Here is a 16,537-nt window from a genome sequence, read left to right as displayed (position 1 = left end):
ACTAGTAATTACTCAAAGACATTTTCTAAAAGTTACTAAAGTTCACCAAAAATCTCAAACATTTGCACAAATCATGACTAAATCATGTAGTAACACTTGAGTCATTACTAGTTAGTTCCAATGATCTTCACTTTATAATACGAATCCAAATAATTAGTAGGCCTAATTCCCACAGAAGTATCTAACACTTTCATCTGTGAGCTATTACTTACTAATTCGTTAATAAGAGTTTCTTTTAGTTAATAGTTACAAACTTTTTCAGTAGTTCTCTGGGAACTAGCCTATTAAAAAATAGTAGTTATTGATTAGGCTACTTAATAGTGAACTAGTAAGAGTACAGTAGGCGATCACTGATTGTTTGTCCCCATTCGTGGCTAACTGACCACATGGAACCGGAATGTGCTTGAGAACTTGTGCAATATAGCTAAACCACTATATATATGATATATGTCACTTGTTGGTGTGTTTATAATCAGAAGTGACTTAGTCAAGCCTATAGCATTAATTTAGGTATTCAAATATGACATAAAAGAGACCTGTTCCTCAGTGTTCTTTCTCAGAAAAATTCAATTTGACCATAAATTTTCACACTTTCATGTGGAAAAAACATAAACACTGTAAATGAAAGATTTATTGGGCACTTATAGATTTATTGAACAAAATAGGAGTTTTCTCAAGTGTGCAGAAATCCCGAGCACGCGCTTTAGTGATTATAAAGAGTGCGCGTGTTCGCTTTATTGTTTTTCATGAGACTTTGTGAGTAAAACATAAACCTAGTGATTTTATAGTGCTTTTTTATAGTGACCTATGTTTCATATTTAGTCAAAAGCAAAATGTGTGAATAATATCCTACGTTAATATGAGCCAATAAATGCTTCTCTGCCGCCATCTAGCTACTTGTTATAGTCGTAATTCATGTCTTTTTTTTTCTTTTTAAATGTTGGATTTACTTCATCTTGAAACATCCCGTTTTACAAAAGGAGACAATCTCAGTGTGCATGTTAATTGTGTTTCTTATTCCAATGTTCCCATTCGATTCAATTCTATATAATCAATAAACCTGGTTTATTGTCTAATAGGTAGGCCTAAGTGTGATAACTGCATTGGAATACAAATGTAAATGCCTTATGTGGAAACAAGGAAGTAAGCGTGCATATGTTCAATTTAGAGTCAACCTAAATATTTGAGTGTAACTGCTTTTCACAAACAAGAACAAATGTAGGGCGGGGCTTGTGCGGGATGCTTGTGTTTGGTTGATATCATGTGAGTGACAGGTTGCCCCGCCTTCGCACCGAGAAGAAAAGTCGCGGCAAGAGGTTATTTTACTTCAAGATTTTGAGGCACATGAATGAAAAAACAATGATGTGCTCGGGTAAATAATTCATGATAAATACTGCAAAAAAAAAATGGGTCTATTTTGATTTCATATCAGCATGTGCTTCATGCAAACTCATTTTGAGCTCCGTTTCCCCCATTCGCACCTGCATGTATTTACATTTTTAAGGTGATCATTCCTTATAGTCACACCGCTTGTTTTATTAGATTATGAACAAAATACAAATTAGAAAATTAGCCTGCGCGCGCCACGGGCGTTAGCGTTACATTAAAGGAAAAACACACGCGCGCGCGCGTACAGTAAAAAAGAAAACAGTTCGTTTTGATGAATCTATCTTTATATGTAAATTTGCCAAGCTCAACGTGTCGTTTAAAATATTCCGGTGTCTGATTTGACCATAGACAGGCATTTGACTGATTTGACTGTCTATGGATTTGGCGCTCTTGCGTTTCACACACTTTTTTAAAATTTTTTTTTTTTTTTAAATGCTTTATTTAAACATTCAGTTTACAGAGTAAAACAACATAATAATAACATCAACAACATAATAGCACAAAAAAAGAAATTAGACAACGATAAACAGGAAAAAATAAATAAAATAAAAATAAAAAAATAAAATAAAAAGAGCGTTTCACACACTCACTTCCCTGTCGCGCGTCATCGTGACGTCATTTCCGTGTTATGAACTTCAGCGCAGACTTCAGACTCTGCTCAGCACAGCTGCACTACAGCACTTCCACAACACATTTACCGCTATTAAAGCATACCCGCAGCTCACCCGCGATATTTGGTAAAGATTTCGCTGACCTTGTTTTGGATTATATACCTTTATTGTGTTCTTGAGTGATGTTATTATAAGTGATGATGTGATTCTCATGTGTAGAGGATGGCAGTGGACTGGTGGGGCTTCGCTTATGCTGCAGCTCTTGCTCTGGGGGGATTCATGGGATATAAAAGAAAAGGTATGACTTGTGCTGCTGTTGTTTTCAAATTGAACATGTGCAGTTTAATATTGAAGATGGGGAGATGTTGAATCCAGTGCTGGACTCCCACAGGAAGTGTGGTGTCTTTAATCGCTGGACTCTTCTTTGGAAGTGTGTCTGCATACGGAGCCTATCGGATATCAAATGATCCACAGGATTACTGGACCTCTTTGAGTACGTATAAAAATCCCCCTTTTTTAGAAATACTCAGCAAATGTGCTTCACAGCTTTGAACTTTCTCTTTCATTGCTTTTCCTTTCAGTATCTGCTGGCGTGCTTGCAGTTGTGATGGGAATGAGGTTCAGGAAATCTGGGAAATTCATGCCAGCAGGGATCATGGCAGCGCTGAGGTACACTTACAAATATACTATAGTCTTGTGTCCTGACGTATCAAAATATGGCTCTTGTAAAGTTTTATTCATGAAAAGTCTCGAATTATTGAAAAATAGCCTATATGAAAAAATTGGTGTTTAATTTTCTTGATATTTTCATGCAAAATGAATGCTGCAGCCTGACTGATATAGATGTATAAAGACATTTCACATGGCTATGAGCGTAATATTGCTTATAAATATCCAAGTATATGATACAGCTTTCATTCTTCGGGTCCATCATATATTCATGAGGGGAAAAATCAGTTTGAATAAGGAAAGCGATATCCTGTCAATGGTTATTGCATCTGCTGCACTTTATTTGCACCATTTTGCTTTATTAATATATAGTTATTTATCTGTTTACCTTTTTTAGAATTTGAAAGATGATATTGTTTGATAAGTGACATCTCTGATTGTAGTCCTCAAACCCCAAAAAATAGTTCCTCTGTAAAATTTCATTTTACAGTATCAATATGAACTTTACATTTGACTTTTTTCTACATTTATGCAAGAAGTAAAAATCTACTTGAAAATACCATGTTTTCCCCACACTGTTTACCACATGAACACAAGGAAGACTGATTGAATATGTAGTTTATTGACAGTATATGCTTCATAATAATTAAGATCAATATTATTACTAGAGAAAAAACATGTGAAATGAACACGAGATTTATTAGTATGTCTGTTTTTATTTCAGCCTCCTAATGGTTTTCCGAATTCTGATCTTCTAAGTGATGTCCTGAACAGCTGCGATGTTCATTTAACACTATTACAACTGTGTCTTGTACATTCCAAATAAATCTGTCTATGTTCGCGTCTCAGTTTTAATAAAGGAGCTTGTAAGTTAGTTCACTTCTCCTTAAAGACGTGGCTGAACACCTCCTTCACCACGTTCACGTACGCCTCGTTGGGCGGAGGCTTTCTCGCACTGCCCGGCTTCAGGAATTTGCTGATTCTGGGTAAGGCCTTCATTTTTCCCTGGAACGCCTGTGAAACAAATGAAAAATTATATAAAATCATATAGGGCTGGGTAATAAATATCGATTTCTCGATATAAATCGATTCTCATTTTTACGAACCGATATCGATTCTTAAATCTCAAGAATCGATTAGTCATCCTGTTTCTTTTGAATGAATGGATCACTGTATCGCGGCTGCGCGCATCCAAAAAATCGCAATAATCTTTGTCCTTTGTTACTATTGATATGAAACAAAGTCTCAATTTTCAAATTACGTCCATTTTCTTTAGAAATTCAAAAACATAAATAGTGTTTTGTCGCTGTGGCGTGAGATCGCTCTGGAGAAGCAGCATCGCTGATCTCTCTTCCGGCTTAATAATACCAGTCACAGCGCCAAATAAACATGAATGAGCGTCTGAAAGTGTGTTAAAGATAGAGTACAACTTATCCAAATCCGGATCATGTCACATTGATTCGCTCAATCAGCGTTTCAACCGTGGAAAGACGTCAGTTAAACAGCTTGTAATCAATGTATCGTCATATTTACCTCAGAAAACCCACATAAACTCGTTATAGTCAGCTAGAAAAATAACTCTAGAGAGGAGCATTTTGCTAAATATATACACCATATTACATATGCAGTATAATCTTAATGTTCTGTAATATTTAATGCATATTTGAATAAATCTGGAAAGTTTTTATGACAGTCACCATTTAAATGTTTATATTTCACATAATCTTCTTATTATAAAAATAAATAAAAGTGTAATTTAAGTGTTTGCATAGCTACAAAACAGTTCATTCATATTAGGCTAATGAAGCCTTAGTTAAGAGATTTGATTTCCTTGAGAAAATTTGCCATTTATTGTAACTGATATCCCAAATAATCAATATTGAATCGAAATCGAATCGAATTGCAAGCTTGTGAATCGAAATTGAATCGAATTGTGAAAGTTGTGTCAATACCCAGCCCTAAAATCATAATCATGCTGCTAAAAGAGAGACAGATCACAGGAATTATCGGTTTGATTCATGGACCGAATTGGTCAGGCAACTCACTAAACTTATTACTGTATATCTGACAATCAATACTGTGTTTTTTATATGTGTTAAATATAAATTTGAAGGTTTAATGAAACTTAACTTCACTCTGTTCTGAATGTTTGACTGCCACCGTTTAAAGATACAGACATGCTCACAAAAATAACAAAAACGTATGGTGACGTATGAATCATTTGATGCAATCCACTTACTGTGTACATGCATTTTAAACTTATATTTATATTTTAAAATACCTGCATTTAATTACAGCTGTAATTAATAGCATCTGTTGAACTCTTGAAAGTGTTTTCAATACATCCACACAATAAGAGCACTGTACTTAAAAATTACTTTTTTGATGCAAATACATAGATACCTACGGAGGCGTATTGCATTCACTTGAAGAAAAAAAAGCTACTCTGTTTTTCTGAATTAACGAGTTAATTTTTCATGAGAAAAAAATTGCTCTGTTTTTCTGAATTAACGAGTTAATTTTTCATGTGAACAAAATATTTTGCTCTGTTTTTCTGAATTAACGAGTTAATTTTTCATGAGAAAAATTTTTTTGCTCTGTTTTTCTGAATTAATGAGTTAATTTTTCATGAGAATTTTTTTGCTCTGTTTTTCTGAATTAACGAGTTAATTTTTCATGAGAAAAAAAAATTGCTCTGTTTTTCTGAATTAACAAGTTAATTTTTCATGAGAAAAAAATATTTTGCTCTGTTTTTCTGAATTAACGAGTTAATTTTTCATGAGAAAATTTTTTTTTGCTCTGTTTTTCTGAATTAATGAGTTAATTTTTCATGAGAAAAAAAAATTGCTCTGTTTTTCTGAATTAACGAGTTAATTTTTCATGAGAAAAAAATATTTTGCTCTGTTTTTCTGAATTAACGAGTTCATTTTTCATGAGAAAAAATATTTTGCTGTTTTTCTGAATTAATGAGTTAATTTTTCATGAGAAAAAAAGTTTTTGCTCTGTTTTTTTGAATTAAAGAGTTAATTCAGAAAAACAGAGCAAAAAAAATTCCATGAAAAATTAACTCGTTAATTCAGAAAAACAGAGCAAAAAAAAAAAAAAATCCATGAAAAATCAACTCGTTAATTCAGAAAAACAGAGTAGATTTTTTTCTTCAAGTGAATGCAATACGCCTCCGTAGATACCTAATGTAAAGTGTGACCAATAATGCCGGTATTGTTTAGTGCAATTGTGTGGAAAGCGTGGAGCAGATCACCTGGACTTTGGGAAAGGTTGACAGTATTGTAGGGAACAACTCCTCCAGCATCAGAGAGACTTCCAGAAGATGAACGTCAGCGCGGCTCAACTGGTTTCCCACCAGGAAATGAGAGTTCGCGAGACCCTAAAAAAGCCATCAGAAACGGCATGATTACGTGGATAATAAACGCTTCAAAATGTGATGAACTTAGACCATTTCACAAGATGTAAACAACACTGGTCCAGAAACACTTCCTGTTTCAGTTTGTACCTGTTTTCTTTATTTCACATGTTAAGAAAACATCTTAAAGATGTTTGTTTAACTTTTTGATTCAGTTTTATATGTTCTGTTGGTTGTATTTTATCCCAGCTTATGTAGTGTTAAAAAACTGAAACAGGAAGTGCTTCTGGACCAGTGTTGTTTACATCTTCTGAAATGGTCTATACCTTCTCAAACACAGGGAGGAAGCGCTCTTTTGCCTTTTGCTCTATATTACTGAGACTTTTCTGCTTGTTTTCAGGAGGTATGAAAGGAGACATCATGATAAGCTCCATTAAATCACTAATGCCCTCTACATACATGTCAATCCTAAGGGACAAAAATACAAAGATAACTGCTTAGATGTGGTGGAAAAACAAGGAATCTAATTTAAAAATTTCAATTTCATCAAAAGTTGATATTCACAAAGCCCGTTCTTTAAGGTCTTTCCCGTAGAGGTTGTATTTTCCAGCGATGTAATTCAGGATAGCCCTCGACTGCACAAGCTGCATCCCATCTATCTCAACCAGAGGAACCTGCTGGAACATCAGGGATCCCTCTACAACCAAAGCAATATCAGTCATCATCATATAATATATTCATAAAACAACTAGAGATTTACTGAACTTACCATTCACCAGTTTTTCATAATGCTCCCTCTTGGTCATAAACACTTCCTCAAACTGTGAACACAATGAACGCATTGATTTCAAGATCACGTTACAATGCACGTTCATCTAAAGCATTATCGTCATATGCAAACAAACTAAATTTATTGCACAGCTTTAGGAAAAAGTTACATATATGTAAAGTGTTCATCGATTTCCACTTTTTGCAAAGTGCAACTGCATTTTTTTTGTATAACGTTAGACGTCACGTAGTCACCTCCTCAAGCCGTGAACACAAGAACAAAATTAAGTCCAAGCGAAAAAAGTACTGATCTCGAGATAAAGTTAATGCACACATTCAATTTCTAAAGCAGGTATTTTAAACTACATTTATTAGGAAAAAGGTACATATATGTAAAGTGTTAATCGATTCCCACTTTTTGTTTTGGATATCCGTGGAGAATCTGAACAAACCTCGACTCCAGCCGCGGCCAAGAGCCATCGGATCGGCTCCATTTTCCCTCTTCCATCGATATAATGCAGCACAACTTTCTCAGACATTTTCACAAAATAAAGCGACAGTTCAGTCCAAAACCCTTTTCTGCGGTGTGTGGGTGTGGGTGTGTGCACTTTTGTGGACTGTGTTATGTAATTCGCGTGAGGTGCCTGCCAGGGTTGCCAGATACAGCAAGCTTTTCAGGAATATGCTGATATCTGGAGTACGGAGGTGGGAATAAAATAAAGATGGGAAGTTATTTATTTATTTGTAGCCCTCAAACCGTATTCACTTTATAGCCCTTGATCCTGTAATTGTGGACAAATGTGGGCAGAGGACTCAGGTGTGATCCTAATTTTTATTTATTATAAATGTTATATGTCTTTGATAAAGTTTTGTCTATCCATTTATGGTGTTTTTATTTTATTTTGGGGGTATTTTTTTATTTATTTACTTCAAAAAGTAATGTAAATTATGCTTATTTTTATGTTTTATTTTATTTATTTTTTGTAACTACATTAAAATATCATTCCAATAAGTTCTTACAGCTAAAACCTAAAGGTGACTTTGCTGTCACCTGGTTTCTTATTTTGGCTTATTTTAGAATGCTTTAAATTAGTTTTTACCCATTCATTTCTATGGGTGCCCATTTTTGACCCAAATACAAGATTAAGGAGTTTTTTTTTTTTCACCCACTTAACATTGTATAATAGCCCTGCGTCCCAATTCGCTTACTTATACTACGCCCTAAAAAGTATGTACTCTTTTTGTGAAGAAAAAGTACATACTTTTGAGTGTGTAGCAAAAGAAAAAGTACATTGAGTGTGAAGCAAAAGATAGGCAAGCTTTTCATTCATTCATTCATTTAATTTTATTTGGTTTATCATTAACAAATATACAATAACAAATATTCAACCCATCATAAACATAACTTTTGATTAAACCAAAGGGTATAGTCTGAAGCTCAAGGCTTATTGACGTCTATCCCTCTCAATTTTTACAACAGTCAAACAGTGCTCTATTCTCTTCTTGCAACACTTGAAACAACAAAGTCATAGATATTAATTACCCACACCTATCTATATGAAAGTATAGGAGCCGTTTAAATCCATTTATTGTTTGTGTCAATTTTAGATCTATATGCAAACAATTACATAAATTCACTCCTCTTACAGAGATAGTATCTAGTATTTGTTCTTACCTTCAGTTTTTTAAACAAACATGTTCCTTTTAACTCATGCTTACAATAACGTTTCTCAAACATACTCAAAACTTTATCAGGCAGCATTTTATAGGCCCAGTATAGCTACCATATATATTATCAATGTAACCTTGCATCCATTAAATCATAAAATTTTAGAATTATCAATTTTAAAAATAAATCATTAGTATGATCTCTATATTGTAATTTTGTAATAATACGTAAAGCTCTCTTTTGTAAAATAAAAAGTGGTTGGGTGTATTTGGGATTGGTGTATTAAAGCTTTGGGACCACAGTCTGGGACATAGCCTACTATCACGTTTATCAGTTTATCACCATAAACTGCCCTGTCAATCATCTCGTCACAGTTAAAATCCTCCATTCAGTATAGACGAATCCGGCGAAACTACCGGAAGTAAGCGGGCGCCATTACTGAGCTGTTGCTGGGTAGCGTTGTGCCATTGCCTTCTATTGTTTTAGTTGCAACTTGCGTCCACTGGAATAAACAGCTCGCGATTTACGACTGTCACTAACGTTACAACGTTAGCCCTTGTATAATGTCGAGTGGGTAAACAGTTTCCGTTATAAATTGTTTCAATGGTGGCAGTAAAATTTCAATTTTGAAGAGAAAACATTGTGAATACCCGGGGTCGACTGCCCCTGTCTGGAGCCGTACGGTTTACAAAGATTTCCTGGGCGAGTACAAGACGCGGACATTCGCGTATAATAACAATTATTTAATGACATAAATAAAAAAATATAATAAATGTGTGATATAGTGATCAGCAAAATCTCCTCTCTTGTTATTTTTTCTATTCAATTTACATGCTATGGTCATTAAATGGCTTTCCTGAGCTAAATGTAACGTTATGTGACATAATTGTTCTCCTGCTGTTATATTGACCTCTTTCCATGGTTTAAAAACAGTAGTTGGTCGATATTATGTATACTTTCTAGCTGTAACGTTACCTTACCCATGCCCGTTGCAATGTAAAAATGAGATAAATAATGGACACAAATGAAAAACATGAAATTGTTTATTTGATTTCATTTATTTATTTATTGTTGCCAAATGGACAGATCTTTTTTTAGTTTCCTCGGTAGCAAACGTTAGCCTAGCTTGCTTGCCAAGCTATTTTCATAAATAATCTGTAAGATCGTTTGTACCTTCATCTGTGACTGGAGGCCAATGTCTAACATCATCAACCCAACAAGTCTGCCTGGCTGTAGCTGTCATCAAGGGTGCGTTATCACCTTATCTCCGAGGTTTGTTTACATACCGGTGCATATGTCTATGCCGGTGTAACAGCTCAGTAATGGCGTCGCCACAAGATGGCAGCCTACACAAGAACGCTCGTCGGATTCGTCTATAATTTGATTTCCTACCGTATCGGAGCACGTTAATGGGTCTTTCATGCGGATACTTTCCTCGTGTTTTGCAATTTGAATATAATGATGCATTTAAAAAGTAATGGCTAGACGTAGCCTATCCTTACAAAAGTTCACAATGCTGCGATGCAATATAATGTGGAGAACATTGAATAAATTAATATTCGTTAGTTTAGAGGGTGATAATTAATCACTCAAACCTCTTTATCTAAACCTCTCAACATAACCGTGGGACTCGCGCATCCTCCGTGTCTGTAGTTTTTTTTTAACACTTTTTACTCGTGTTTGTAGTTCTAACCGAATCCTCGTCCAACGCGCAATGGGTTGTGGGTAATATCAGCCGTTAGAGTGTGCATCGATCTACACTTCGGATTCTGACCGGAAAAAGTAGACCATCCGGGTATCTTTGACAGTCATTTTAACATGCTACGGTTTGGGACGTACTACTATTTTCGAATACTATTTAGGACGCATGAGTTCCGCATTTGACACAAGGATGCTCGTCCATTTCCAATTGTGGAGATTAAAGCGGAGGAAAACCGAGGAAAACGGGATTATGGCAGAGTCTTCAAAATTGACTGCATGTCCTCCCGTCTTTGAAACGAAATAACATAGATACATTTAGATGTAATTTTATATATAGTTATGTTTATTTAATGTATTTTTAAAAAGAAGCATAAACACAACGAGGGGTGTCTGTTTTATCTGTTTTTGTGACTACGTTTCTTTAGTATAACCATGGAGTATAAAATTCAATATAAATTCTCGGTATTGCATTGGACTCTACGATCGGCGGAAGTTATCGAGCATCCTTACACTTTCACCGGAAATACCGCCGTGCATAGAGCCCATAGAGTGCCGAAGTTACGACGTCACTCTTTAGGCTAAAACGCGGAAGTGAGTTAGCATTTTAGCATTAAGGTTCCCTCGCTCTAAAGCCTATGGGATTTATGAATGGGTTGTTGCTAAATCGCCTGAAATAAGGTCTGTGGTGAACAAAGCCTCTAAATATTTTCTCGTTTTGATCTTTGACACAGAACACACAGTTATAACCTGCTTGTGGTTTTTTAAACTTGTGTCTGATTGTGTTTTTTAAAATCTTTATATAGGGCCTAGGCTTTCAAAATGTATAAATTTTGGATTAACTGGTAAAGATTATCTTGCTAGACAAAACGTGTAAGGGTCATAAACACAGATCTTATTTTTTGCGATTTTCCAAAAGTCTATGGGGAAAACGCATTGCTTTTCGACCGAGGGAACCCATGCGCCGCTAGCTTCCGGGTTGTCCTACAAAGTGACGTCATCAATTCGGTGTTCAGGACTCAGGAGGCAAACTTAGGAAAAGTAGCCAAGTCTTACCGCTCAGATCAAGGGAAGTATTTTTTTTTAAAATAAATCAAAACTATTTTGCCCACATTTGTCCAGAATACGGTTTTAGGGTTAATCTTTTGCGTGCCTGCCTCGAGAAACCTGTTGTGAGCTCAGACAGACACTTGCTGTTCAAAGTCCCGCTTGCAGTGTTTCAGAGCTCTCAGGGTTGCCAGATGCCAGCAAGAGGCTTGTTTGAGACTCCCTGCATCACTGACTGTGAACGTGGAAAAATCAAGGAAAAAATACATGGTCTTCAGTCGAAAAGAAATTAGGGTTTTTGATGAAAACATTCCAGGATTTTTCTCCATATAATGGACTTCAATGGGAACCAAATGGATCAAGGTTCAAAACACAGTTTCAGTGCAAACTGTTCAAAGGGCTTTAAACGATTCCAGACGATGTGGCCGTAAGATATTTTATAAAGACAGTCCACTTCGTGTGGCGGCGCCATCTTTGGAAAACAGTCTCGAAAAGTCGAAACACTATATACTGTTTTAGTGTGGGGCTATTTTGAGCCTTGTTAGTGGTATTAACTAGTGATTTCTTTTTACTTATTAAACACCCCGGCCATAACGTTATATATGGGATTTTGATCCCATAGATGAGTTCCACTGAAGTGATGGGTCCCAGCTTAGGACCCCATTAGTATGCCAGTATATTTTGCGTTATGTGTAGCTTGAATGCTATCCCGCTGCTATGTGCAAGATAAGATATCTTCTCCATGTCTTCAGTGGGAAATAATCTCCTCACCACAACGGTTTGCTGTCAGCGGCAGATTTGTCGCTGAACCCCCTCTAAAAAAATATTGATGATGACGTCACAGGCTCAGATTTCCTTGACCAATCAGCTGAAAGGGCCGTGTCATGACGGCCCACATGTACAAAACGGATTTTGAAGTCTTTTATTCGTTTTTGACCAGTTAACCAAAAAAAAAGGAAAAGAAAAATCAATCCGCAATCTCGTCTTCTCGTTTTTTTTATATATATAAAAAAACGAAAAAACGAATAAAGTCGCGTTTTTGCTTAGCCTATATCATTTCAAATCGGAAATGAAATGGACGGAAGATACCTCTGATTATAGCCTGATTTATATGGAACCTCGTGCCAATAAAGACCCTTATAGCCTATGTAAAGAGTGCATAAAGAGTGACACATGACGTGGGCATTAGCAGACGCATGCAGATGTTGGTGGTGTAGTGTGGCAGAGAGGCGCTGTGTTGAGCTTTGCTGAGCTCAGATGCTGATGCTGATGATGCCCTGCATGAGCTGTAAAAACAGCGGCTCCTGCTGAGTCATGGCTTGTTTTGGTCCATTACTGAAGTACAGACACCATGAGATAGATTATATGTCGGGGACCTGCAAGTGAGGCATCACAGCATGAAATAGCCTTTCATAGTATTTCCATAAGGAGAGTAGCCTAAGCTATCCTACGTGTAGGAGTGGCTGTCTTACATCGCAATGATTGCTGCGGCTTTTTTGGTCTTATTGAGACCCTTAAGTATTCAGTGTGTATTATTGCTGTTATTGCTTTTGCTAGGAACTGTCGCCACGATTCTGTTTCTCTGTTGCTGGCATCGGAAACTCCGTAATGAGAAAATTCCCATAAAATCTGTGCTAACGAGGCGTTCAAGGAGTCGTGGTGAGTAGACGCGTCGCATACGTGTTTCTCTAGCATGTCATTGCGTTAACATGCATGCTGCATGCACAACCTCAGTGTGTATTAGACATTTACATTCATTCTTCGCTTCGTATGGGTTTTAAAGAGAGACTGTCGTCGATGCGCGCCAGTGCTTCATGCGAGTGCGCGAGCCTTCATTTATCATCGTTGGTTGTTGTTGTTGTTGTTGTGTACTTAATAAAGTGTGCTTTATTTCAAGACCAGACAAAGTTATTTGAAGAGCATCTCTAAGACACAATTGTGACTGAATGCATGTGGGGTTTGTTTCAATCATTCCCATTTGTTCTAGAAGCTGGTTTCCGGCCGCATCATTTTCGCTCTGAGGTAAATCTTTCTCTTGCTCCATCTGTCAAGGTCATACAAAGCAGAAAAGTAGAGCAAATCCTTCAAAAAAAAAAAAACAGTGAGAGTGTCACTAAATGTTCCCTTTTGTTTGATAGATATCTAGTCACTTTCATCTTGATGGAGAAATTGTATCCTAAGAAACTGCGTGAAATGCGCATTGCGCATGTGTGACAGATCAATATGCTACTTTTTATTTACAGGCCTAAACATGTCATGTTACCAAGAAGTAAATAAAAAATTAAATTAGAGAGACATTTTTAACATTTTAGGACTCTTTAATAAGCTATTTCATAGTTTTTGTGAGATGCAGTGATTTGTTTTTCCTGAACCTTATTTTTTGCTAAAGGCTTCGAGAAAATAAACTAACAAAATCATTAACAACAATTATCGTCATTGTCATAACATAATACAACAATACTCAGAGTCGACATGCAGTAATATTATGGTCATTGTTTGACAGGTATGTCGTCACAGTCCACGTCATGCGAGGAGAAGCGCGCGCCCGCGAGTGTCTGAGGAGAAGCCGCTGGTCGAGAGCGAGCCTGACTCGAGCGCGAGCGTGAGGAAGAGGAGGGTGAAGAAGAGAGTCCAGCCTGAGTTTTACCACTCCGTGCAACTCACGCCCACACGCAAACCAGTAGGTATATGCTGACTTACAAGACATTTACTCACAGCAAGCGAAAACACTGACCTGTAAATATAAATCACTAAAACCTGATTACATTACCTCAGACATCATTCCCAGCCAATAAAAATATGTTCTTAGAATGTTTTGCTAACATTCCCATTATGAAGACGTTACTTATGAATGTTTTTTAAGTGTTGAAAATGTCTTTTTTAGAACATTTTTTCTTGTGAACGTTAAAGGAAAATTCCATTCAATAATGTTTTTTTTTTTTTAACTAACATGTAGGCCTACATAACTTTTACATAACACTATGGAAACCGCCCCTGTTAGCTGGGTATTAGTAATATGTTAAAAAGTATATTTTCTAATAGGTCTAGTTACTTTTCATTATAAAAAAAAAATAGTTTTGACTGTTTGATTGCACCCTCTGCAAAAGTGAGCAGAGATATGTACCTTATTTTTTTTTTCTTAAAGGGGTCATGACATGGCAAATCAAATTTGCTTGATCTTTTGACATATTAGAGGTCTATGTGCCATTAAAACATCCTGCAAGTTTCAGAGTCTTAAAACATCCAAAAAATTATTTAATCAAGCCCCCAAAACATTTTGTTTGGATAATGCAGGATTTTTGACTTCACACAGGTATCTATACATGTAGAGTTCAGATGCAAAAGCCTCTAAGTGCCATTTGAAATTTTGTTCTAAAATGAGCATTTTTATCAAGCTTTTGTATATTTAAGTTCAGTAATTTCACTTAAATGGCAATGAAGATTACCTATTAATTGTCATTTAAGTGAAATCACTGAACTTAAATACACAAGCTTGATAAAAATGCTCATTTTAGAACAACATTTCAAATGGCACTTAGAGGCTTTTGCATCTGAACTCTTCATATATATGTATTAATTTAGCAGAGGCTTTTATCCAAAGCGACTTACAAATGAGAACAATATAGGACAACAATATGTAAGTGCTATCTAACGCAGTCCATATGTATCATAAGGTTCTTGGTCGTCCTGAATGTTATTGTTGATGAGCCTAGCTGGATGGAGAAGTCGTGATGAAGTGTTGGGCTGGCAGTTTTTTTTATAGAGGTACGGTTGTGTGCAGTGATAGGAAAAGCCCTGTTTCTGAATGGCAGATCCTCGTGATGTTATGTAGATGGAGAAGAGAAGTGGTCCAAGCACTGAGCCCTGAGGCACCCCATGGCTAAGTAGGCTAAATACATCATTTGTCCCACATATGAAAATCAAGTCAAAGACGGGGAAGAGAAGGAGACAGAGAGAAAAACTAAAGAGTGATGGAGATGCGGAGAGAGCAGGAATTGACTAATAATATGGTTTTTAAAGCTATTTCTTAACCATTTTGCTTTCAAATGTCTCAAAATGGACAGATGTAGATCAAGAAATCAATGCTTCTGATCAGTGTGTCCGAACCCCCCTAATTAGATCAAATTTGGGACCTCAGTGATTATGAAAGCCTGGCTATTGCCCCACCGGCGTTCAGTCGATTAACGGCTGACTTCGTGTCACGTCAAAAGATTAATGAGATTATAATGCCTGATGCAGTCTACACAGAGGCAGGTTCACTTTACTCCACGTACTTCAGCTTGAAAAAATCCATGTTATCACACAACCCTGCTTTTATTATGCATAATTCGTCATCTGCTAATCTGCATATCTGCACCAACTTTCACTTTTGGATGGAATTGCATTTTGCACTCTGAACCTGTGAGACTTTTGTGGTCATTTTAGAAACTCAAATAAAGATATTTTAGATAAAAACTTAGAGAGATTTAAGGGTTTTCAGTTATGTCTTATTTTTGACATCAGTCATGATGAACTACAATGTCTGTAGTTTTGCTTGCATGATCTTTTAGTACTGACACATAATGTTTAGGATATGCCAGATACAAAAAACAAACTCTGTAATTGCATTTTTGTGTAAATTAAAGGAAGAGAAATTGAATGTAATTATACACAGCAGGAATGTGTGCTGTCAGCTTGAGACCGGCAGGACTCGTGTGAAAGGCAGGAAGACGATCAAAGGCCTTTTGTAAGTGATATTTATACTTGGAAAAACAGGATGTAGATGAGAGTGATTTTGCATATGAGAATTCAGGCTGTCATCTTGAAACAGGCCCTTCCTTTTAAACAGCTTTACATAATGTATAATTGATATTGAACAGTGCACATCTCAGCTCTGCTGTGCACTGCTAGTTTGATAATGGCGTGCAGCGGAGTGGCATTGAGCGTGACTAAACATATTCCCAGGAATACTGTAAAGCTGCTTACACTGATCTGTGTGACCTTACGACAGAACTTGATCTTTGTCTTTGGATGCTCAATCAGAAGAACATATGAATGCTCAATATTACACAAAGTGTTGCGCAACAGTATGTGAAAGTATATACAGCAGAAATGTATACTTACTTACAGTACAAAGTCAAAAACTTTTTTTCAAATCTGGGATTTTTTCCCCCATTTTGTCCCAGAAATATACAGAACGATTTTGGAGTTTGAATGTCTACTTTAAAATGTCTAGCTTTCTTTTTGTGCATTACATCAGATTTTCTTGCTTCCTCTGAAGCAATGCATTATACACATTCGAGTATGTTAAAGTACATGTTATGCTATAGTGTTTTTGTCTCCTGC

The 16,537-nt window shown here is 36.3% G+C and overlaps 3 protein-coding genes across 5 annotated transcripts in view; 2 read left to right on the top strand and 1 right to left on the bottom strand.

Annotated features, from left to right (window-relative positions):
• Positions 1-1,987: 1,987 nt before the first annotated feature.
• tmem14a (transmembrane protein 14A) lies at positions 1,988-3,543 on the top strand. Its single transcript, XM_039690639.2, has 5 exons — positions 1,988-2,126; positions 2,220-2,298; positions 2,392-2,493; positions 2,582-2,669; positions 3,394-3,543. Exons 2-5 carry the CDS (start codon positions 2,223-2,225, stop codon positions 3,425-3,427), a joined length of 300 nt encoding a protein of 99 aa, XP_039546573.1. The 5' UTR covers positions 1,988-2,126; positions 2,220-2,222; the 3' UTR covers positions 3,428-3,543.
• LOC120492387 (glutathione S-transferase) lies at positions 3,271-7,426 on the bottom strand. Its single transcript, XM_039690637.2, has 6 exons — positions 7,251-7,426; positions 6,800-6,851; positions 6,595-6,727; positions 6,357-6,498; positions 5,929-6,054; positions 3,271-3,683 (listed from the first exon to the last, which is right to left on the bottom strand). Exons 1-6 carry the CDS (start codon positions 7,335-7,337, stop codon positions 3,546-3,548), a joined length of 678 nt encoding a protein of 225 aa, XP_039546571.2. The 5' UTR covers positions 7,338-7,426; the 3' UTR covers positions 3,271-3,545.
• A 5,052-nt stretch (positions 7,427-12,478) lies between these two features.
• dst (dystonin) overlaps positions 12,479-16,537 on the top strand; it is a 302,233-nt gene continuing 298,174 nt past the window's right edge. For 2 of the 3 annotated variants that reach the window (XM_089117353.1, XM_089117352.1), the window contains exons 1-3: positions 12,506-12,871; positions 13,200-13,234; positions 13,716-13,892. In XM_089117353.1, the coding sequence (XP_088973479.1) occupies positions 12,691-12,871; positions 13,200-13,234; positions 13,716-13,892 (393 nt within the window). In that variant the 5' untranslated portion in view covers positions 12,506-12,690. Of the gene's footprint in view, positions 12,872-13,199; positions 13,235-13,715; positions 13,893-16,537 lie in introns of all 3 variants that reach the window. The other variant, XM_089117354.1, reaches the window with a different exon arrangement.

Source organism: Pimephales promelas, chromosome 11 (assembly GCF_988280905.1).
Source record: "Pimephales promelas chromosome 11, fPimPro1.hap1.1, whole genome shotgun sequence".
NCBI lineage: Eukaryota > Metazoa > Chordata > Actinopteri > Cypriniformes > Leuciscidae > Pimephales > Pimephales promelas.
The sequence above is the reverse complement of the archived record's forward strand: the minus strand, read 5'-3'. Positions and strand labels throughout refer to the sequence as shown.

Coding starts and splice junctions, on each gene's coding strand:
- tmem14a (XM_039690639.2), top strand. CDS start 2,223: ATGGCAGTGGACTGGTGGGGCTTCGCTTATGCTGCAGCTCTTGCTCTG. Junction 2,494..2,581: donor GGATTACTGGACCTCTTTGA/GTACGTATAAAA, acceptor TTTTCCTTTCAG/TATCTGCTGGCGTGCTTGCA. Junction 2,670..3,393: donor GGGATCATGGCAGCGCTGAG/GTACACTTACAA, acceptor TTTTTATTTCAG/CCTCCTAATGGTTTTCCGAA.
- LOC120492387 (XM_039690637.2), bottom strand. CDS start 7,337: ATGTCTGAGAAAGTTGTGCTGCATTATATCGATGGAAGAGGGAAAATG. Junction 6,499..6,594: donor GACCTTAAAGAACGGGCTTT/GTGAATATCAAC, acceptor TTTGTCCCTTAG/GATTGACATGTATGTAGAGG. Junction 3,684..5,928: donor CAACCTTTCCCAAAGTCCAG/GTGATCTGCTCC, acceptor TTTGTTTCACAG/GCGTTCCAGGGAAAAATGAA.